The 17,408-nt window shown below is 41.5% G+C and overlaps 2 protein-coding genes across 5 annotated transcripts in view; one reads left to right on the top strand and one right to left on the bottom strand.

Annotated features, from left to right (window-relative positions):
- The first annotated feature begins 1,242 nt into the window (after positions 1-1,242).
- ybx1 (Y box binding protein 1) lies at positions 1,243-6,238 on the top strand. Of its 4 annotated transcripts, none has more exons than XM_032521736.1 (8): positions 1,243-1,519; positions 3,367-3,430; positions 3,696-3,729; positions 3,814-3,903; positions 4,041-4,394; positions 4,756-4,841; positions 5,177-5,463; positions 5,896-6,238. In XM_032521736.1, the coding sequence occupies exons 1-7, from the start codon at positions 1,414-1,416 to the stop codon at positions 5,415-5,417; spliced, it is 975 nt and encodes a 324-aa protein (XP_032377627.1). In that variant the 5' UTR covers positions 1,243-1,413; the 3' UTR covers positions 5,418-5,463; positions 5,896-6,238. The 4 variants fall into 4 exon arrangements, with proteins under 4 accessions (XP_032377627.1, XP_032377626.1, XP_032377629.1 ...); XM_032521735.1 differs by having other exon boundaries at positions 4,756-4,853; positions 5,895-6,238; XM_032521738.1 differs by having other exon boundaries at positions 1,244-1,519; positions 4,041-4,331.
- A 90-nt stretch (positions 6,239-6,328) lies between these two features.
- Positions 6,329-17,408, bottom strand: part of arhgef16 (Rho guanine nucleotide exchange factor (GEF) 16) — a 15,144-nt gene continuing 4,064 nt past the window's right edge. The window contains exons 4-15 of the mRNA XM_032521727.1: positions 16,143-16,306; positions 15,866-15,922; positions 13,391-13,551; positions 12,127-12,279; positions 11,911-12,040; positions 11,042-11,116; positions 10,826-10,918; positions 10,514-10,665; positions 9,533-9,715; positions 8,344-8,414; positions 7,113-7,214; positions 6,329-6,960 (exon numbers count right to left, since the gene is read on the bottom strand). Coding sequence (XP_032377618.1) covers positions 6,821-6,960; positions 7,113-7,214; positions 8,344-8,414; positions 9,533-9,715; positions 10,514-10,665; positions 10,826-10,918; positions 11,042-11,116; positions 11,911-12,040; positions 12,127-12,279; positions 13,391-13,551; positions 15,866-15,922; positions 16,143-16,306 — 1,481 coding nt within the window. The 3' untranslated portion in view covers positions 6,329-6,820. The remainder of the gene's footprint in view (positions 6,961-7,112; positions 7,215-8,343; positions 8,415-9,532; positions 9,716-10,513; positions 10,666-10,825; positions 10,919-11,041; positions 11,117-11,910; positions 12,041-12,126; positions 12,280-13,390; positions 13,552-15,865; positions 15,923-16,142; positions 16,307-17,408) is intronic.

Genomic DNA, 17,408 nt, shown 5'->3' with positions numbered 1-17,408 from the left:
CGTGGGGAGGCTCTCTTCTGAGGTCAATGCTGAAGCCCATCTTTGTGTGGGAGAACGGGGCTCAGCCATTAAACAGCGAGCTCTTCCCACATCAGCCAGTGCTCATAAACAGTGCCAGTGGAGCATTAACATGACAATAGTGGGGCTGCGATGGGGGTTGTCTTGTCTGTCAGCTCTGCGCTCTGCATTTAACCAGTTTATTGTCAAGGGTAACGTGAGAGAAGAAGGAAATCGTATCATTACAGCAGGATGTAAAAATGGGAGTTTTTGTGTAGTCTACAACTAGGAAATGTCTAAGAATAATGTACAGAATATATTTTGAATGTCCTCCCTGTCCAGGTCTGTTGACAGGCTATATGTTGGTGAGAATAATTATGTTCTTCAGGCCTACAGCACCCACAAATTAGCTCTCCTCCTAATCTTCCAAGGTATGTTTAAGAAACAATAGCAACTGACAATGTAGTAAAAATTATGAATATAACATTTACATAATGTTATGTAGGCCTAAATAAAATATCGAGGCGTTCCTAATCCTTTGTTAAAATTCGGTAACTAGTCTGTCAATACATTTACACAGTGTTGCACTCAGTGCAGTTCAGACACTGGTTCAAGTTTCAAGACGACTGAAAATAAAATAAAGATAATATTAAAGCCGTGCTGTCTTAAGAAAATGTATGGCATCGTTTAATGTAGGAACGTTATAAGAATTCTAGATGCCATGTTTTGCTGTAGCCTATCGGTACATTTTGTTAAAATCCGTCAAGACACAACCAAGCAGACAGTCCAAAAGTGTCAAGGGTTTGTATTATTATTCTACATTAAACATAGTGAACAGACCCAAAAAATACATCTTAACATTACATATGAATCCAACGATGTAAATATTAAACATAACCTAGCCTGTGATACATAAACGATGCCATCAATAAGTCAATATCTTACTCAGGGGCTACAGAATATTATTCTTTACAATATAACTGTGTGCGTTCACTTTTTTTCATAAGGGTTAATGTATAAAATTGAATGAATTCAAATGTCACGGTTATCTGTCTGGCTTTGACATCACTATGGGGCGGTGAGAATGGACAGGTACCTTTCTCCATTAGCCAATCATTTTTATCAAACTCTTCCCCAACCGAAATAGGCAGTTGTCTCAGCCAATAGGAGCGCGTTTTATGTTTCGCTACAGATTCCAGCCAATTCGAAGACTAGTTGGGCGGACCTCCGACCAGGAACATTCCCCGGCTCAGAATCTCATTCTGCCCAGTTCGATCGGCAACGGGAGCGGAAAGAGGAAAGCAGAGAGCCCGAAGGCAGCAGCCCCCACCACCGCCGGCCCAGGTTACCATCTAGCACCGGGAAACATAGCAGAGAGCCGCCGCCGGCAGAAGCCAATACCAACCAGGAGTAACCATGAGCAGCGAGGCCGAGACACAACAACCGCCGCAGCCTGCTGACGATGTGGAGAGCCCATCCAGCCCGGCAGCCGCATCTTCCGCGGGGGATAAGAAGGTCATCGGTAAGACTACTGGAAATGAGCTAACGGTAGTTAGCTAACGTCGTTTGGGTCATAGAAGAAGCGATGCGCAAAAGCGGCGGTTGCAAACGTTAACTAACAGACGATCACAGGCTTCGTTAACCGTTGAATATCGTTAACAATCTAATAATGCCGTTAACTATCTTAGAATAACGCTAACGTTAGTTGAAATTAACAGATAACCAAATAAAAGTTATCTCCGTTAATAGTAACTCAACTGTATGACATTTCCTTCGATTATGTATAACTGGTGGTATTAATCTGGTATTTACGTGTGTAATGAATGTCCATTTTCTGTCAAGAAGCGAAACGTTAGCCCTGACGTTAGCAACACATTTCAGAATGTCAGTTGGAATATGGGTCATCACAGCTGGCTTTACGATTAACTGTCCAGTACATTGTTTTATATCAGTTGTAAACTGTGAACTGTTTCTCCAAGTGACAATTAATTCAGTTTGGAATGTATGATTGGCAAATGTAGCTAATCCTTCAATTTCAACCGGCTAATCTCTCATGTTCATCGGCCTACTAGCTACCGTCCAAAAGCCGCCGCAAAAATACCATGTTGCCGACTTTCCGTCACATGCACGATCGCTGGGGTTGCTTCACGATTCGTGTTTCTACGGTAACGTTAGTGCCACTCTTCACACACATTTAGCTAAGTAATTCGGCAATAATGGTTTACGTCGAGACGTTACCTTTAACGTTTTAACAGTTTAACCACACGTCACAGTGGAACACGACGCTATTTCACAGTGCCCACTTAGCCGGCCACGACTACTGTCGTCGAAAACAAGCTAGCTAACGTTAGGTCTCTTTGTTCACACGAAAGGGGCTGGTTCCGCGTTAGTTTTTTTTCTTCCAAAAACCGTTGAAATACCTTCACAGACTCGTGCACATCATAGCTGTCAAAACTATCGTAGTAAGGTTGTTATGTAAATAAATCCAAATAAAACTGTCAATGGTTGGTTTTCCTCAAAATTAAGGGCCTAGACACTTAACAGCAACGGTAGCTCGTTTGCTAACGAAGCTAGGGTAGCTATTTACATGGCCGAAGGGGTAACCCAAAATGTCCGCCGAATGATTCCATGGATTTCTTTCGCAATTTAGCTAGCTATCTAGTTGTTTGTTCGATGACAAATATGAACACAACGACAACTTTATTTTTTCTCTCTAAAGATCTGTCGTAATATAGATATACTATCTGATGTGCTACGGTAGGTTCCGCTTGCTGGCTTTAATCCAACCACATGGTTGAGACCCCGTTAGCTACGATGCTAACCAGCCAGCTGTGATCGCTACTTGCTAACGTATCCGGGTGCGACTTTACCACGTGTGAATGCTCAAGTACTGAGCAGTGCGGCTCAAAATGGGGCAGTAGCTAGGTCTGTCGTTGAACTTTGAAATGTCACTGACCACACCGTAGAAGTATCTTATTACTTGATCCGTAATTGATATGCCATACTACAGCAACTCTGTAAGACAGAGGCACTGGTAATTTGATAAGAAACTTAAGTTCTGCATGAGAAATGGCGCAGTCATTACTGGATCATAATGCTCTTGGTTCATGTCTCACACCAAGTGCAGCTGACACAGAGTGACAGTTGGGAGGTAAATATAACTCCCACATTGTCTGACCCAGGATAGTTTTTCATTATCTGTCCTATTTTGATTCCCTTGCTGTTTCCCGTGTTTAAGGTCTTGTTAAACTTGGACAAGCTGGTTGAAATATTTTCATTTATACTCACTCAGTATTTTATCTTATCAGTGTACCTTGAAAAGTCAAGTTTAAACTTGGTTAATCATTTTGTTTTATTGTGTCATTGCAGCAACAAAAGTCTTGGGTACAGTCAAATGGTTCAACGTCAGGAATGGATATGGTTTTATCAATAGGTAAGTGGACTCCACCCCCATCCCGCTTCCTAAAGACCCTGATATCATCAGTGTGAAGGAACGTTCCCAATCCTATTATGGCTTTGCATTGCATACATAGCTGACCAGGCGATTTGTCTTCTTGTCTCCATGCTGCTGTTACTTACAGTACTTATCCCTACACTCCCTGGAAGAATTGCAATCTGTCTGCAGATACATTGTTGCATTCTGTGGCTCAGCAAGGAACTGCTATCTGTAAATAACCGGATTTTTTGTTTGTTTTTAGGAATGATACGAAAGAGGACGTTTTTGTACACCAGGTAATTAGAAGGTAGTGTTATTTTCTTTATTTTTAAATGATCATGAATAAAAAAATCTCACACATGCACTATTTATGATTTTAGACAGCCATCAAAAAGAACAACCCGAGGAAATACCTTCGCAGTGTTGGAGATGGAGAAACTGTGGAGTTTGATGTAGTTGAGGGAGAGAAGGTAAGATGTGCTTTGGTTGGTAGTTAAGGTCCAAAGTTCTGATTTTAGTGTGCAGCTATTCACAAATACATCCAATAATTGTTCTCTAGATCATTAATTTAGGTATGTCTTTTTTTATTATTATTTTTCATTTAAAGGGAGCAGAGGCGGCAAATGTCACTGGCCCTGGAGGCATTGCAGTTCAAGGAAGTAAGTACGCAGCTGACAGGAACCGCTATAGGCGCTATCCCAGAAGAAGGGGCCCTCCCCGTGGTGGAGAATATCCAGAGAACTACCAGAGCGATGGAGAGGGTGAGCCAAGCAGTGGAGGCAGCGGAGGTCGTGACAAAAGCAGCCGAGATGGGGGAGAAAGTGCCCCTGAAGGAGATGCGCCACAACAGCAGCGAAGGCCCACTTACCCTGGAAGACGACGCTACCCGCCATACTTTGTACGTAGACGCTACGGCCGCCGGCCCCCGTATACCAACGCACCACGTGGAGAGATGACTGAGGTACGCCGTCACAGGGCTTCTCTCATGAAGCAGGCACCCAGCAGTCCCAGTCGGGACCAATGATATGTTGATGTCATACACAACACCCTCTCCTTTCAACACTCACGTGGTTGCGAACAAAAGATCTTGGTGTATCGGGGGTCCGGCCAATGTCTTGCATATTGACCACTGAAATTGGTCCCTAATCTCAGCTATATTGGAGCTACCTGATGTTGCTCTTCTATCAGCCTCAACATTAAATGGCAAGCTCAACAGTTTCAATTACAAGGACTGTACACTGTATAACAAATGTTTGATTGCCTACGTGTTTGCTTTGGAAAAAGCAAGCACTGTGTCAGTTGTTTGATATATTTGCTTTCAGGGAGGCGAGGGTGACGAGAGCCAAGGAGGTCCTGACCAGGGCAACAAACCAGCGAGGCAGAGCTACTACAGAGGCTTCAGACCAAGGTTCAATCCAAGGTTTGCATGTTGGCTTCATTGACACAGGGCCGCAACAAGGGGAGAGTAAAGCACTGGGCTGGCTGAATTTTAGCCTAGAGTCCACCATCTTAAATTGACTTCCTAAGAACTTATCTAAATAAATGTTACCTGTTTTGGCCAGAGAAGCTCTCCTTTTATTGCAGCCTGACCTCAAATTGCAGCTCTGCATTCAAATTTTGCTTATGTACATCTTTTTTAGCAAATGTCTTGTGACTTTATTCTTTGCATGATATCACCACTTCTTGGTTACAATACAATTTCTGATTGTATATGGCCCCTTGCTTTTTGCTTGTTCGCTCCAGGGGTCCACCCCGTCCCAGACCGGTGCGGGACGGTGAGGAGGACAAGGAGAATCAGGGTGGCGAAGGTGGTCAGAACCAACAGCCCCGTCAGCGACGTTACCGCCGTAACTTCAACTACCGTCGCAGACGCCCACAGACTGGAGGCAAACCTGGCCAAGAAACCAAGGAGGCCAAGACAGGAGGTGACCCATCTGCAGAGAAAACGTCCGCTCCCGAGGCTCAGCAGGGTGGGGCTGAGTAGGAAAAAACCTGCCCACCGGCACCTACCATCTTTTACCATCGTCCGGGTGAGTCTATAGCCACGTTGTGGCGGATTTGAGTCACTCTTGGTAATTTCCATTAAGCTGCACATAAATCTGGATTGAGACAGAGCCAACTGTAATCACCAGGAAACTTAAAACATTAAAATGTAATGGCTAAGCCAGCTAAATAAGGCTGGCTAGCTTGTCATTTGCACTTCTAAGGCTCTGTAGTAGATGATCCCAAGCATGAGGTAATGCAGTGGATTTGATTAAAAAAAAAAAACTGTCTGGCACCATGGAGCCCTCACTATTGTCTCTTCTCCACAAGGGCAGCAGCTTTAGGCTTTTTCTGCTATCTGGTGATGATGCACACCTTCAGGCCATTCATGGTGCAGCATGCTACAAGACTGAACTCAAATGATTGAAAATGCAGCATACAGTTAAAGTTGACTAATTTGCAAATTTTCTTTTTACAGTTTTTTTTGTCAAGATGAAACATCAAACAAGATCTGAGCAATAAAGATTTGACTTGACGATCGTCACAAGCTTGCACCATGCATTTGACAAGATTACCACCGATTGCCTGCAGAATCTATGCAGACTTGTTTTTTTTTCCCATTCTTTTTATGTGACAGCTACAAAAACGTTTTGGGGAAACAGCAAATGTTTTTCTAAATATGTCCTAAGTTTTTACACCAAATGGTTTTTAAAGAAAAAATGGAATTTGATATCTGGTCAGTTTGACATTTTTAAATAACTTTTTATGTATTCAAACATTTTAACAAAATGCAAGCTCAAATAAAAGTCCAGAAACCAGGAATATTGTGTTGGCATTATTTTTTATATTTCAAGTATGCAGGCATATTACATTTGTCTAGGTATGTAGAGGAACATTCAGTAAAGGTGAAATGTTATTTCAAATGAATATATTCATCTTGCCATGATCCAGTATTTTTTTAATCAACCAAATTCAACTCAAATGGCATTAATGTTTTGCCAAAACATAGATCACATTCTTTACCAGTAAAACAAACCCTTTCACATAATCTTGAAATTACACAAACGTGATCTAACAAGAAATACAACCAACATTTTGCACTATTATAACTGCAACTTTTAAAACCATAGTGTACGTAGACAATAGAACAAGTCCTAGACTGCATCTGAGGCTCATTGTTTAACAGGAAAAAACAGGGTAGTGCTGTACAAGTAAAGATGTCCACTCTTGGCCAGTAAATCCAACCCAGCAACCTTATGGTCCGGTTGTATTCATCCTGGACCACTGGGATACCAGGACAGCATAAATGGCCATTCTTGCAATGCAGTCTTAACAAAACTGAGCATTATGAGAGTCACCAATCTACTGGAAGGCTTTTGTTATTTTGTACATCCTAAGAGTCCCTCAAACATTGGTCTCTTTGCGCAGGCGCTTCATGCGTTGCACATTGTTCTCCATGGCCGTGGGGTTGGTGATCTCTGTGGCACAGGTAGCGGGAAACCAGCCTCTCTCTCCATCTCGCATTCTCTCCCCATAGCACCAGGCTAGGAAGAGCAGACAGGTTAAGGTAACTTTTATACATTCTTGCATGCTTTATATGGATTGTAAGAGGCGGCACATTTGAGCATGAAAGTCTGTTTTTGACGTATTACAGGTAATGACGGAGCTAAGTGCAGTGCACACAAAGGAACCTCACCTTCCTCTTTCTGCAGCAGGATGACAAGCTCAGCCTGTTGCAGCCCCAACTCATCTGGCTCCTTTGGCATGTAGGCTTTGGTGGCCTCGTACTGTGGCAGACCTGAAACACGTTCCCATTCTTTATTTTATCTTCTATTTATCTTGAACAATCAATATTATATATTATACATTTTAAACAATTAAACTACAACTAAAAAAGGATTAGTTTGAGAAGGAGCAGGTGGAAGCAATTACTTTACTTGGTCCCTTTTTCACAAAGCCAATAGATATGCAAATACAGCATAACATTTTTCCAGTCTTACAATAACTTTACGTTACAATTTTAAAAAATGTTATGTTCAGTATATTTTCCTGTATTTAAAGTTTATTTTTTTTAGCAATTTTTATGCGGTTATTGGCGAATTAAGAACCCTATTTTCAGTACTGAAAAAACCACATCCTGTATTCACTGCTGAATATCTACACTGCACATCAGATTACTTTCTGGAATGTGTCATATTCCCCTGGAAAGGCACACCCTTTCATAACAATATACAATATCATGCGGTGATAAACTCACCCTCAAAACTAATACACTAATTACACAAAGCCACTGTCAGTGCTGCCTATGTGATGGTTTTGTTTAAAATATGCCATTAATAAAGGATTATAAGGCAGTTTATTTGTATGAACATTATGTCTTTAAATATGTTTGTTAAAAACACTGTATTATGTTCTTCAGCCTATAGACCTATAGTACACTGTAGCTTAATGTACAGTACATGAAACTGAATAACTGGCACTCACAGTAGGATCACAGAGGCCTACATTGGTTTCATTTACAGTATGCACACACACACACAGGGCGAGAGGCGCTGTACCAGAATGGAGTTTTTATCATTTGCTGCATTTGGCGTTAAGCGCAGTTATATACAAATTATGTATTGTAAAACATTGTATACCCAAAGTCAGAATTCACATAGATCCAATAAAATGTTGGTAAACAGTTTTAAATGAAAGGGAGAACCGATGCAGCTTTGATATGTGTGTGAATATGATTGCATTTGAAATGGAAAATGAATGTGCTGCACACTGCTTTCCATTACAAATAAGTAATTTACACATGAAAGTTAAGGTAACATTTGTCATTAAGGGTCACTTTTAAAGATTACACGTACACACTGAAAACCGGTCAGTTTCAGACCTAACTCAAGAGTGACTCCCTTGGTAAATTAAGCATGCTGACTTACCATCTTTACAAGGGGAGACTCCTGCCTGCTTGTGTCCTGTGAGAGCAACTATCCAACGTGCCCGGTCCTCCCTTGGCAACAGAAACAAACAAGCACTGTTAAAAATGACTCCAAAGCAAGTGTTGTGAGTATTGTACATGTGATAACACACAAGTCTGTTTCTTGTGAGTGGCCTAAATGCGTGGGGGTATTTTAGGTTGCCATTAAAACTTCTGCCAGTAGAGGGAGCCACACACAAACACCTGATTTGGTTTACAGTAGGGGTTTTCCATGAGCCATGATGGCATGAGGTTCCACTACAGCCTCACAGCAGGGGATAGGTGCCCCTAGCCATGCTGCAGAACCACGGTGTCATTGAATGTGATTTGGAATAAAGGACAACAAGACCAAGTTTCCTAAAGGCCATCTTAATCACAACTTTCAATATTCAGTGGTAGCAAAACTGTGTTTGCATTTATGTAATATCCAGTTTTTGACACAAAGAGGTCAGATGTTCAGCAAAATGATCCAAGTGTCCCTCCCTCCAGATTAAATTATTATAATAATACTAATATATACTTAAACCTTGTGTTTTTAAATATAAGTTCCCACTTGAGTAATATCAACTATATATGTAATGTAGAGTTCGTGGCCTACGGACCCCCTGGGGTCAGCGGAGGAAAAAACTAAATTGTGCAAACGGATTCATAACAATCCGTGCTCTCGGTTTAATAAAACGTGAACAAAGTAGGAAAGATATTCACAAATTCAAACTTCTGGGATCAATTACCCTATAGCGAAATGATATTAAATCACAAATGGTGCACCTAAAGTAGTAAGGTTAACAATGAGCCACAAACATTGTTTTATCAAAACGAGCCGTCCTCCAACCAGGAGAAAAGATTGGTCTATAGTAGCTGGCGGTGCTTGGACGTATATAAACTACAACACCGACACAAAAATGTCTATTAATTTAATGATTAAATAAGGTAGTGTCTCCAAACTTTTGTTTTAACAGTAAGTGCTGTAGTACAACTAGGAGGAGACAAGTTATAATTAAATTAAGAATATATATAGAATATCTTTCCTATCACGTTTGTTAAACCGTGAGCACAGATTATGAATCCGTGCGCACGGATTGCGCACGGTTTTCTCAGCTGACCCCAGGGGGGCTCCGTACGTGGCTGATGGGAGCTGAACGCAGCAGTACCTGGACTCGGCCACCAGGGACATCTGCTCTGCTTTCCCATCGCTGTTCTTGCTCATCAGCAGCCTGAAGGAAAGATAGTTGCTGGAGCTGTTTTTGGAAGGCGAAAATGTCCGTCCTTCTGCATCTTCCCCAACCTCCACATTTTCCAGAGTGGCGTAGTCCATCACCACAAAACTCTCCTCACTGGATAAACAAATAGTTTTTACTCATATTTTCTTTTTATAGGATATCTTTAATCAAATTGCAAACTGCAGGAACATTCACAGAAAAAATGTCATGTTTTAAATGACCATTTTTACACATTATAGTGTAGCTAATCCCAGCTACTATTTTACTGTGTATGCGTGTACTACTGACACATTCTAACCACATTCCTTTACTATCTGTGAATAGCATTTCCTATATTATCACCTGGAGACTGGGTCCCCGTGTCAGCTTAACAACCCTTAAATTGCTCTAGTGTTGTGGGCAGCTCCTTTCTCTGTGTTGACATTGTTTGGTTTCTCCCTAACTCAAAACAGAGCGCTATAGTCTGTCGAGCTGACATGCTGAATGCAAGATTAAAGAATCTCAAGAATGCACGCACCACATCTATGCTCTCTCCTTTCTCTGTCCCCTTCCTCTCCTCATTTCACTCGGTTTCTCATGTCCCCTGCCTGCTAGCCGCTAGACCTACTCAGTGTCCACAGGAGCTACCAGGAATAGCCCACAAAGCTCATAAAATGCTTTGAAATCGGGCTGGGATTCTGAAGTTTGTCATCTCTAGCAGCCCCCATTTTATCAGATGCACGGCTAGTTTATTTCATTATCTTAAGTGAGAGCAAGCTGATCTGTGAAAGAAGCTTTTCATTTTTAAATTCATATGACAATGTCAGTTACGTCCGCCAGTCAAAGATTTGTAAAAACCTTTTTCCACAAAAATGTTATTTTAGACTTTATGTGAATAATATTCATAACAAACTGTATTTGAGTCCTTCTGACCTCTTCTTCTTGGTGATGATCAGTACATCATTGAAGAGAAACAGGTAGTAGCTCCTGTTGCTGAAAGCCCTCCAGATGCTCACCTCTTCAGTGCCGAAGGCAAGCTCACCACGCTTCTTCAACCACCGCGACGACGACACCAGAGGAAATGGCTGTGAGGACACAAGAGTTATCAGTCCAGGTTAGTAAAGTGAATCTGCTGCATCATTACCATATGAGGGGAATCAGTCCAAAGCATTATCCAAGTGATGATATGTGCCTTCCTTTTTACAGCATATTTACATCCATAGCCAACAACAAACAAAAACTTGCCTTAATTTTACCAAAATCCATCTGTTTCTGGATGGTGTACATTTGCTCTGTCCTCTCCATTCGCCGAGCTCCATCATTGCAGCTATTGACCAACTGTTGAAATAATACAATCACAACGGCGACATAATGATAATCACAACCTTAAAAACACAGATTTCATAGTTCACTCTCAAGTAAGAAATGTAGGACTGAAGAGTGCCTTCTTAACATCTCTACCTTGCTGATGGCGTGCAGTGCCCAAACAGCAGCAAAGTGCTCTGCTGTCGTGTCGGGCGTTTTCTGGCTGATCGTCTGTGAAGGGAGAACAACAAGGTATGAAACTTTCAAAGCACCAATTATGTACTTCAGTAGACAAAACAACCCTCTGCACCACAGCACATGCCACAAAGCTGAATCTGGAGTTCCTAAATCATTAATAACTGATTTTTTAAAACTCTATTGAAAATGCACATATATAGTTGGATCTATAAACATAAGGTTTTAGGTTTACCTATCTCACCCCCCAAAAATGTGTCTCTATGGTACTATGGTACAAGTGTTGATGCATGTGCATCTTTACAAGCTTTTATAAATAACAAAAAATAAAATGGTTTTATAAAGACAGAATTGAAAAATGTGCAGATAATGAGGTGTATGCATACACTACTGCTCATAACTGCTCTGCATGTTTGCACATATAAAGAAAATGGCTACAATAAGTGCTACTTGGCTGTGTTTTGTTGCTTGCTTGCATGGCTATGTGTACCGCAATATATTAATGTCTTGCTGCTTCTTGTTGCTCTGCACGACTTCTTGAGAATACTTATTCTGTTGCTGTCTTTATGACATCTTGTTGTCTTCTGTCAGTAAATGTTAACCCGTCTTGCTGTTTTCTGGTGCTCTGGTCTCAAAACATCTCAAAAGGAGAAAATTAGCTGGTTCGCTAACTCTGCACATTTACATAAATGTGGATTACTGTGCTTTCTTCTTTTGGGAAAAAAAATGGCAAAAGGAAGGAAAAACAAAGCGGCCCACAGGCTTCTATTTTCAGCTGCTACGTGTTTTCTAATGAGTTGCCCATGTACGAAAGTAAAGGTTGAACTAACATCCAGCAGCAGTGGCAGTCTAGTGACTCGCTGCATGGGAAGGATGAGGAAAGAGATCATGGGCAGGCCTCCGCATTCACGGCTTCCTTCGATCTGTTTCAGGGCCTCCTTAAACGCCGTGTTACTTGTCCTAAAAGACGGAAAGAAAGAGGGCCGTTTAGCTTGTGCTGCCGCGTTACTGCAGAAACTTATTTTGTTGTTTGTTTTGCTGCTCACAGCAGCTTCTGCAGCGTCCTCTGCTGGAAGGTCTCGTTGGAGCAGTAGACAATGTAAGGCTCAAAGTGGTGGGCAGCGTGATTCTGGACAATATCGCTAATGTCCCGGATCACTGGGTTTTCATGGTGACGCCGTTCAAGGTCCTCAAAAAACCTGAAAATGGGGAGAGAGAGAGAGAGGTTAGTAAAGAAGTGAAAGGACTGAAAGGACTGTGTATTTCCACCCACAGATTAATTACCGGAGCAGGACACACTTTCACTTTTGTTGAAACTTTTTCCAATTGAGTAGTAACAGTAGTTAGTAACATTCTCAGACAAGCACATAGTGTATGAAGTGTTTAGCTCTAGTTGGACAATTTATGGGTTACACTATTGGGTTGTGGCTGTTGTAATATGTTTTATGTGTTCTTTGTTTTGTGCAAAGTGGAGAATGTTGTATGTGGACATTGGACTGGAAGCTGTGGAATTAAATACTATTGTATTTGTGTCATGTAATTCTGTGTGAGATGGTCAACTTAGTGGCATGACACGTAAATAAAAATATCAGTCAATCAATCAAAATCACAAATATGAATTTACAACAAATTGTTACCTTGGGGTTATAAGGGTTTATCTGACTTTGTCAAAATCAAGTCAGTCAAGTACACATACTGTATACCAGTATTTACATTCTGGTGTCCCTCTTAAAAGTAGTGTTTGTTTTAATGTTAAGTAATTTTTGTAATTGGCACCTTCTGCCTTCTAGTTTCACACATCCTGTTTTACAGGAGAAACAGACGATTAAAGATACTTCACTTCTTGTCTTGTTGCTAAAATGGATCTATTTTCATGCAAAACAATGTATCAAAATAACTAACCCTGAGAAAAACAGGCTACTTTCAAGCACATTATCATCTCAAAGCCGGGCAATACAGAGCAGCTAGGCAGCAGAACCAGTTTGGCTAGCGTGTTTTAACATGTTGATGTAACCTGCAGGATACTAAAGACATACTAAGGGAAAATACTATGCCTGAAACTTGAACCCAATCCATTTTCTGTTTGGAACCACATCCCATTAACTCTATGACAAAACACTCCTTTCAGCCTGTTGTAAAATCAGTTGATACTGTATTCAGATAATCAGTCCATTACACTGCTTCACACATTGAAAGCATCATTAGATCCTTTTTTTTTTCTTTTTTTTTTTCTTTTATACACAAGACCTTGAACCTCCCCCACAACTAGTATGCACGCACGCACACACACACACACACACACTCACTCACCGTTTGCTGACTTGGTGAATGACAGAGATGTTGGAGAAGAGGTGGTGGTGCTCTGTGGCCGTCATTGTCTTCCTCAGAGCTTCACTACTCCTGAAGTGACGCACCAGGATGCCCAGGCTGTGCAAGTACGAATGCTCTGATGTGATGATCTCAAATATAGCCTGTCAAGTGATCAAACAAACCCAATTAAGTGTGCATGTGAAGAAGCAACACACATTTGCAACATGTACTTTCTTTTCAGCTTTAACTTAGAAAAATAACTCTGTGGTGCTCTAACCGTTCCTGATAGTCTGTTTTTTTTATGAAGGTTTTTAAATTAACTTTATTTTAGGAAAAACACTTTTCTTTAACCTGCCATTTCACTTCTGGGTTAGTCTATTTCCTTGACGTTCCACTTCTGGGATTGCTCCAGTACCGCAGGAAATTTGGCTGGATGTATGTATGTCCGTTTCCTTCCGCTTTCTTTGTGTTCGAATGTTAAACTCTCATGGATTTATGAAGACTATTGTTGACTGCTCTTCAGATCGCTGCATGGTAAATTGAAAAAGCTAGCTAGACTAAATGTTCAGTCTGAGTTTTCTCTCGCACAACTATTTTACAGCGGCTTCGTGCAGAGCTTAGCACCGGCCATGACGATTGCGATTGGCTTTAAGAAATGTCAATAAACCAGAGCACGTTTTTCTCCCATCCTGGAATGCTGTGTGGAGTAGCCAGACCCACCTCGGCTCTGCAGCGTGTGGATGGTATGGGAAAGCGAGACTACCTCTGGGTAATATGGTGATTTCCTACATTTCTCAGAATTTCCTTTAACAACACCCAGATGAATGGCCTCTACTTTCTGCACTTAAATGTAGGGTTTAGTCATAGAAGAAGAGAGAAAAGCAGTGATGAAGTCCTTCAACATCAACAAAGTGCAACAGGCAAAATCAAACTTGCTGTGCTGTGATTGCAATGCATTCTGGTCTATTGAGGTTGCCGTTAGTGGAGAATTCTGCAGCTCTGCTATCCCCTACTATTATATGATGAATATGTACAGTATATGTTGAATATTCAAACAAAATTGTGAATCTAGGATTTCATACTGAGTGACATGAAAAGCACACATTAACTGGTAATGTTTTAGACTTCAGCTAAATGTTTTAATGTCCCCAAAAAGATGCATTAAAGTTGTCATCATGGATGCCAATTCTGAAGCACATTGCTCAAGCACTAATCTTAACACATGAGAAGGACTAAAGGTCTACTCAGCAGACGGACTGAGTGTGATCATACTGGCAGGGTGTGGCTTTATTCAGCGTCAACTAGTGCACACAGGATGGACCTTTGGTATTGACACAAGGTCTGTTGTTAGACTGCTAGTCTGTACTCATTACAAAAGAGGAAAGCCACCCTCAGATCAAGTTACACTATAATGGTTTCGGTCAGTGAGGTATTTTGTATTGAAATGTTACCGGCTTTGTTGTCATGCGTCTGTGGTTTGAAGTTTAGTTTCTATATTAAAACTGTTTTTACATTCCCATTCTCACTGCTATAGGAACATGAACACATGCAGCTCAGACCACCTCCAAATATGTTTTTAGAGATCGGCTCTCAATGCGTCATGAGAGAGTTTTCATCTTAGTGCGATCCACTCAGATTGGATTTTAATACCAGGTGAAGAATGAGTTCTTCGAACTTGTTGCCAGACAAAGTTGGCAGGTGGGGGTTGAAAATCACATAAGTGTAAAATATTAATTTCCCTGAAAATGTAATCAGGAGTATCTAGGCTTGGGTCTGAATTTGTAACAGAAAGCCTGTATTACAATCCGTTTGTGTGTCGATTAAAGGAGTGGACATTAAAGAGGCACATGAGGTCTAATGAAAGATGTTTTTGAGATATGAAATGTAGGATCCTGTGTTTTTAGAACTTGACCAATAGTGGGGACTAAAAGTCAGGATATCTTTAAAGTAAAAAAAACTAAAAAAAAGAAGATGTAGCAGAACATCTTCTTTTTTTAGTTTTTTACTTTTAAGTCCCCGATATTATAGGAAGTGCAACACTAAATCGCTAGTGTAAATCTTTGATAATTACTATTAATGATTACTGCCTTTATGGTAATCGCATGCTGTGGCTGAAACCAAACAATGCTGCTTAAAGTTTGTAAAGTTTGTATTTCTTAACCTGCACATTTGTTGTTGGAATGTAATAATGTTGCCATTGCCCATAACTTAAAAATGTCTTATGGTTGCATCTCATTCTAATGTTTCAAGTCTACTTTCTATGAAAAAAGTTGGTATCTGTGCCTCTTATATTATGGATATAACTCCCTGTGTTACTGTTGGATGCTTATGCTAAGTATAGTTTAGCGTTTTTAATTTAGTATTTTATAGTATTTAGTATGGAATTGAGTGGCATCATAGCTGTCCTGCTTCCTGTAGCACATTATTCCATCCATCCATACATTCATACTAGGCATGCATACCTGCCATGCTTACCTCTTGTCTTTTTCTCTCCTGAGGTGAGATTAATGTCAGGATACCTGAGTCCCTCACCTTTGTAAGAGATGCAAAGAAAAACGTATATCAAGCTCCGCATTCTGCTGTATATTTAAAATAGAGCTTGTTTTCAAAATTGGTCAAAATTAAATGTCAATGACTCTAGCCTCCAGCTCAGTGGATATTCTGACATCTAAACCAAATGTGGCCAGCATTTCCACAGAGGGTCATGGAGCGCGGGAGTTTACTTTGTATGTCAGTGCAGTTAGAGGTTTACCTGTGGCAGCTGGCTCCAGGTGAGTTGTGCCGGCCGGTAGCTCTTCACTACGATGCCCTGGTCCGGCAATGGAGGCTCCACCACCACAAAGTCGTCCAGCAGCTCATCCTGGTTGGTGGAGAGCAGCCCTCGCTCACGGATCTCTTGGTAGAGGCACGGTGTAGCTGAGGATTGCATCAACAAACACCACTTAAGTTTCAATCCAAAGTGTCAGTGCGCATTTTGGAATTTAGATCATGGTTCTTTACATCACACAGACAATATTCATGACTAAAAACACAGGAAGACACAGCAAATTCTTCAAAAGCACAGTGAAATATGTCTTTCACAACAGGCTTATGTATAAAGAAAGTTATTCACCCATAAATCTGTCAGATGTATTGAAATAAGTTAATTGTAGTTAATTTGTCAAGTATAAAAATTGAAGGGCAAAAGCAGAGTTGGTATGTGGTTACAGAAACATTTTCTGATGCACATCCTTGGACACATCAGTGTTGTATCCAGTGGGTGTTTTGGGTCTTGCAACAGACAACCACGTCCCGGCGACCCAGCCGAGGCTGATCAGACCCCGGCCTGTGTCCAAGTGGCATTCTACTGCCCCCACTGCTCTCCCCTCTTTAACCAGAGCCATCTAGATGCTTTTTCTGCTGCCTCCACGTTGTTGCCCATGGCTCTTCTTCAGTTAGCACCTGTTATGCCCAGCGTGCTGTAGGCCTTGCTCAGGGAGTGACTGGTAAATCCCCTACTGCCCACCTCTACTGGCATACACCTGGTCCTCCATCCATTCCTCCGAAAATCCTCCACCAGTTCTTGGTATTTCTCCCTCTTTCTCTCCTGAGCCTCCTCCGTCCTCTCCCTCCAGGGCACTGTCAGCTCTAACAAGATCAGTTGTTTTGTGGCCTCCAAGACCAAGATGATGTCAGGTCTCAATTTGGATTTAACAGATTTGATGCTCCTGCTCATCCCCCCCATTAACCCAACTTCTGTCTCACCGCCAACCCCACTCCTCCCCCCTCCTTGTCCCTCACCCTCCTCCTGGAAGATCCCTACTCCCCACTCCTCTGGCCCTCAGGTTAACACCTCTCTCCAGCCTGTCTCCCACTCCCCCACCTGTGACCTCTGTGTGCCTCACTGCTGACCAGGTGAGAAGATAGCTGACCAGACTCCACTTCAATAAGGCTGCAGGCCCTGATGGTGGCCGTCCTGGGGTGCTCAAAGTCTGTGCCCCCCAGCTATGTGGAGTCCTTCACCATGTCTTCAACCTGA

Source organism: Etheostoma spectabile, chromosome 7 (assembly GCF_008692095.1).
Source record: "Etheostoma spectabile isolate EspeVRDwgs_2016 chromosome 7, UIUC_Espe_1.0, whole genome shotgun sequence".
Taxonomy (NCBI): Eukaryota; Metazoa; Chordata; class Actinopteri; order Perciformes; family Percidae; genus Etheostoma; species Etheostoma spectabile.
This window is presented reverse-complemented; position numbering and strand designations above follow the sequence as displayed.

What these genes read in the sequence shown, in the direction of transcription:
- ybx1 (XM_032521735.1), top strand. Translation starts at nt 1,414, where the DNA reads ATGAGCAGCGAGGCCGAGACACAACAACCGCCGCAGCCTGCTGACGAT. An exon ending in AGGACGTTTTTGTACACCAG is followed by an intron (nt 3,730 to 3,813) that starts GTAATTAGAAGG and finishes TTATGATTTTAG; the next exon opens with ACAGCCATCAAAAAGAACAA. An exon ending in ATGTAGTTGAGGGAGAGAAG is followed by an intron (nt 3,904 to 4,040) that starts GTAAGATGTGCT and finishes TTTCATTTAAAG; the next exon opens with GGAGCAGAGGCGGCAAATGT.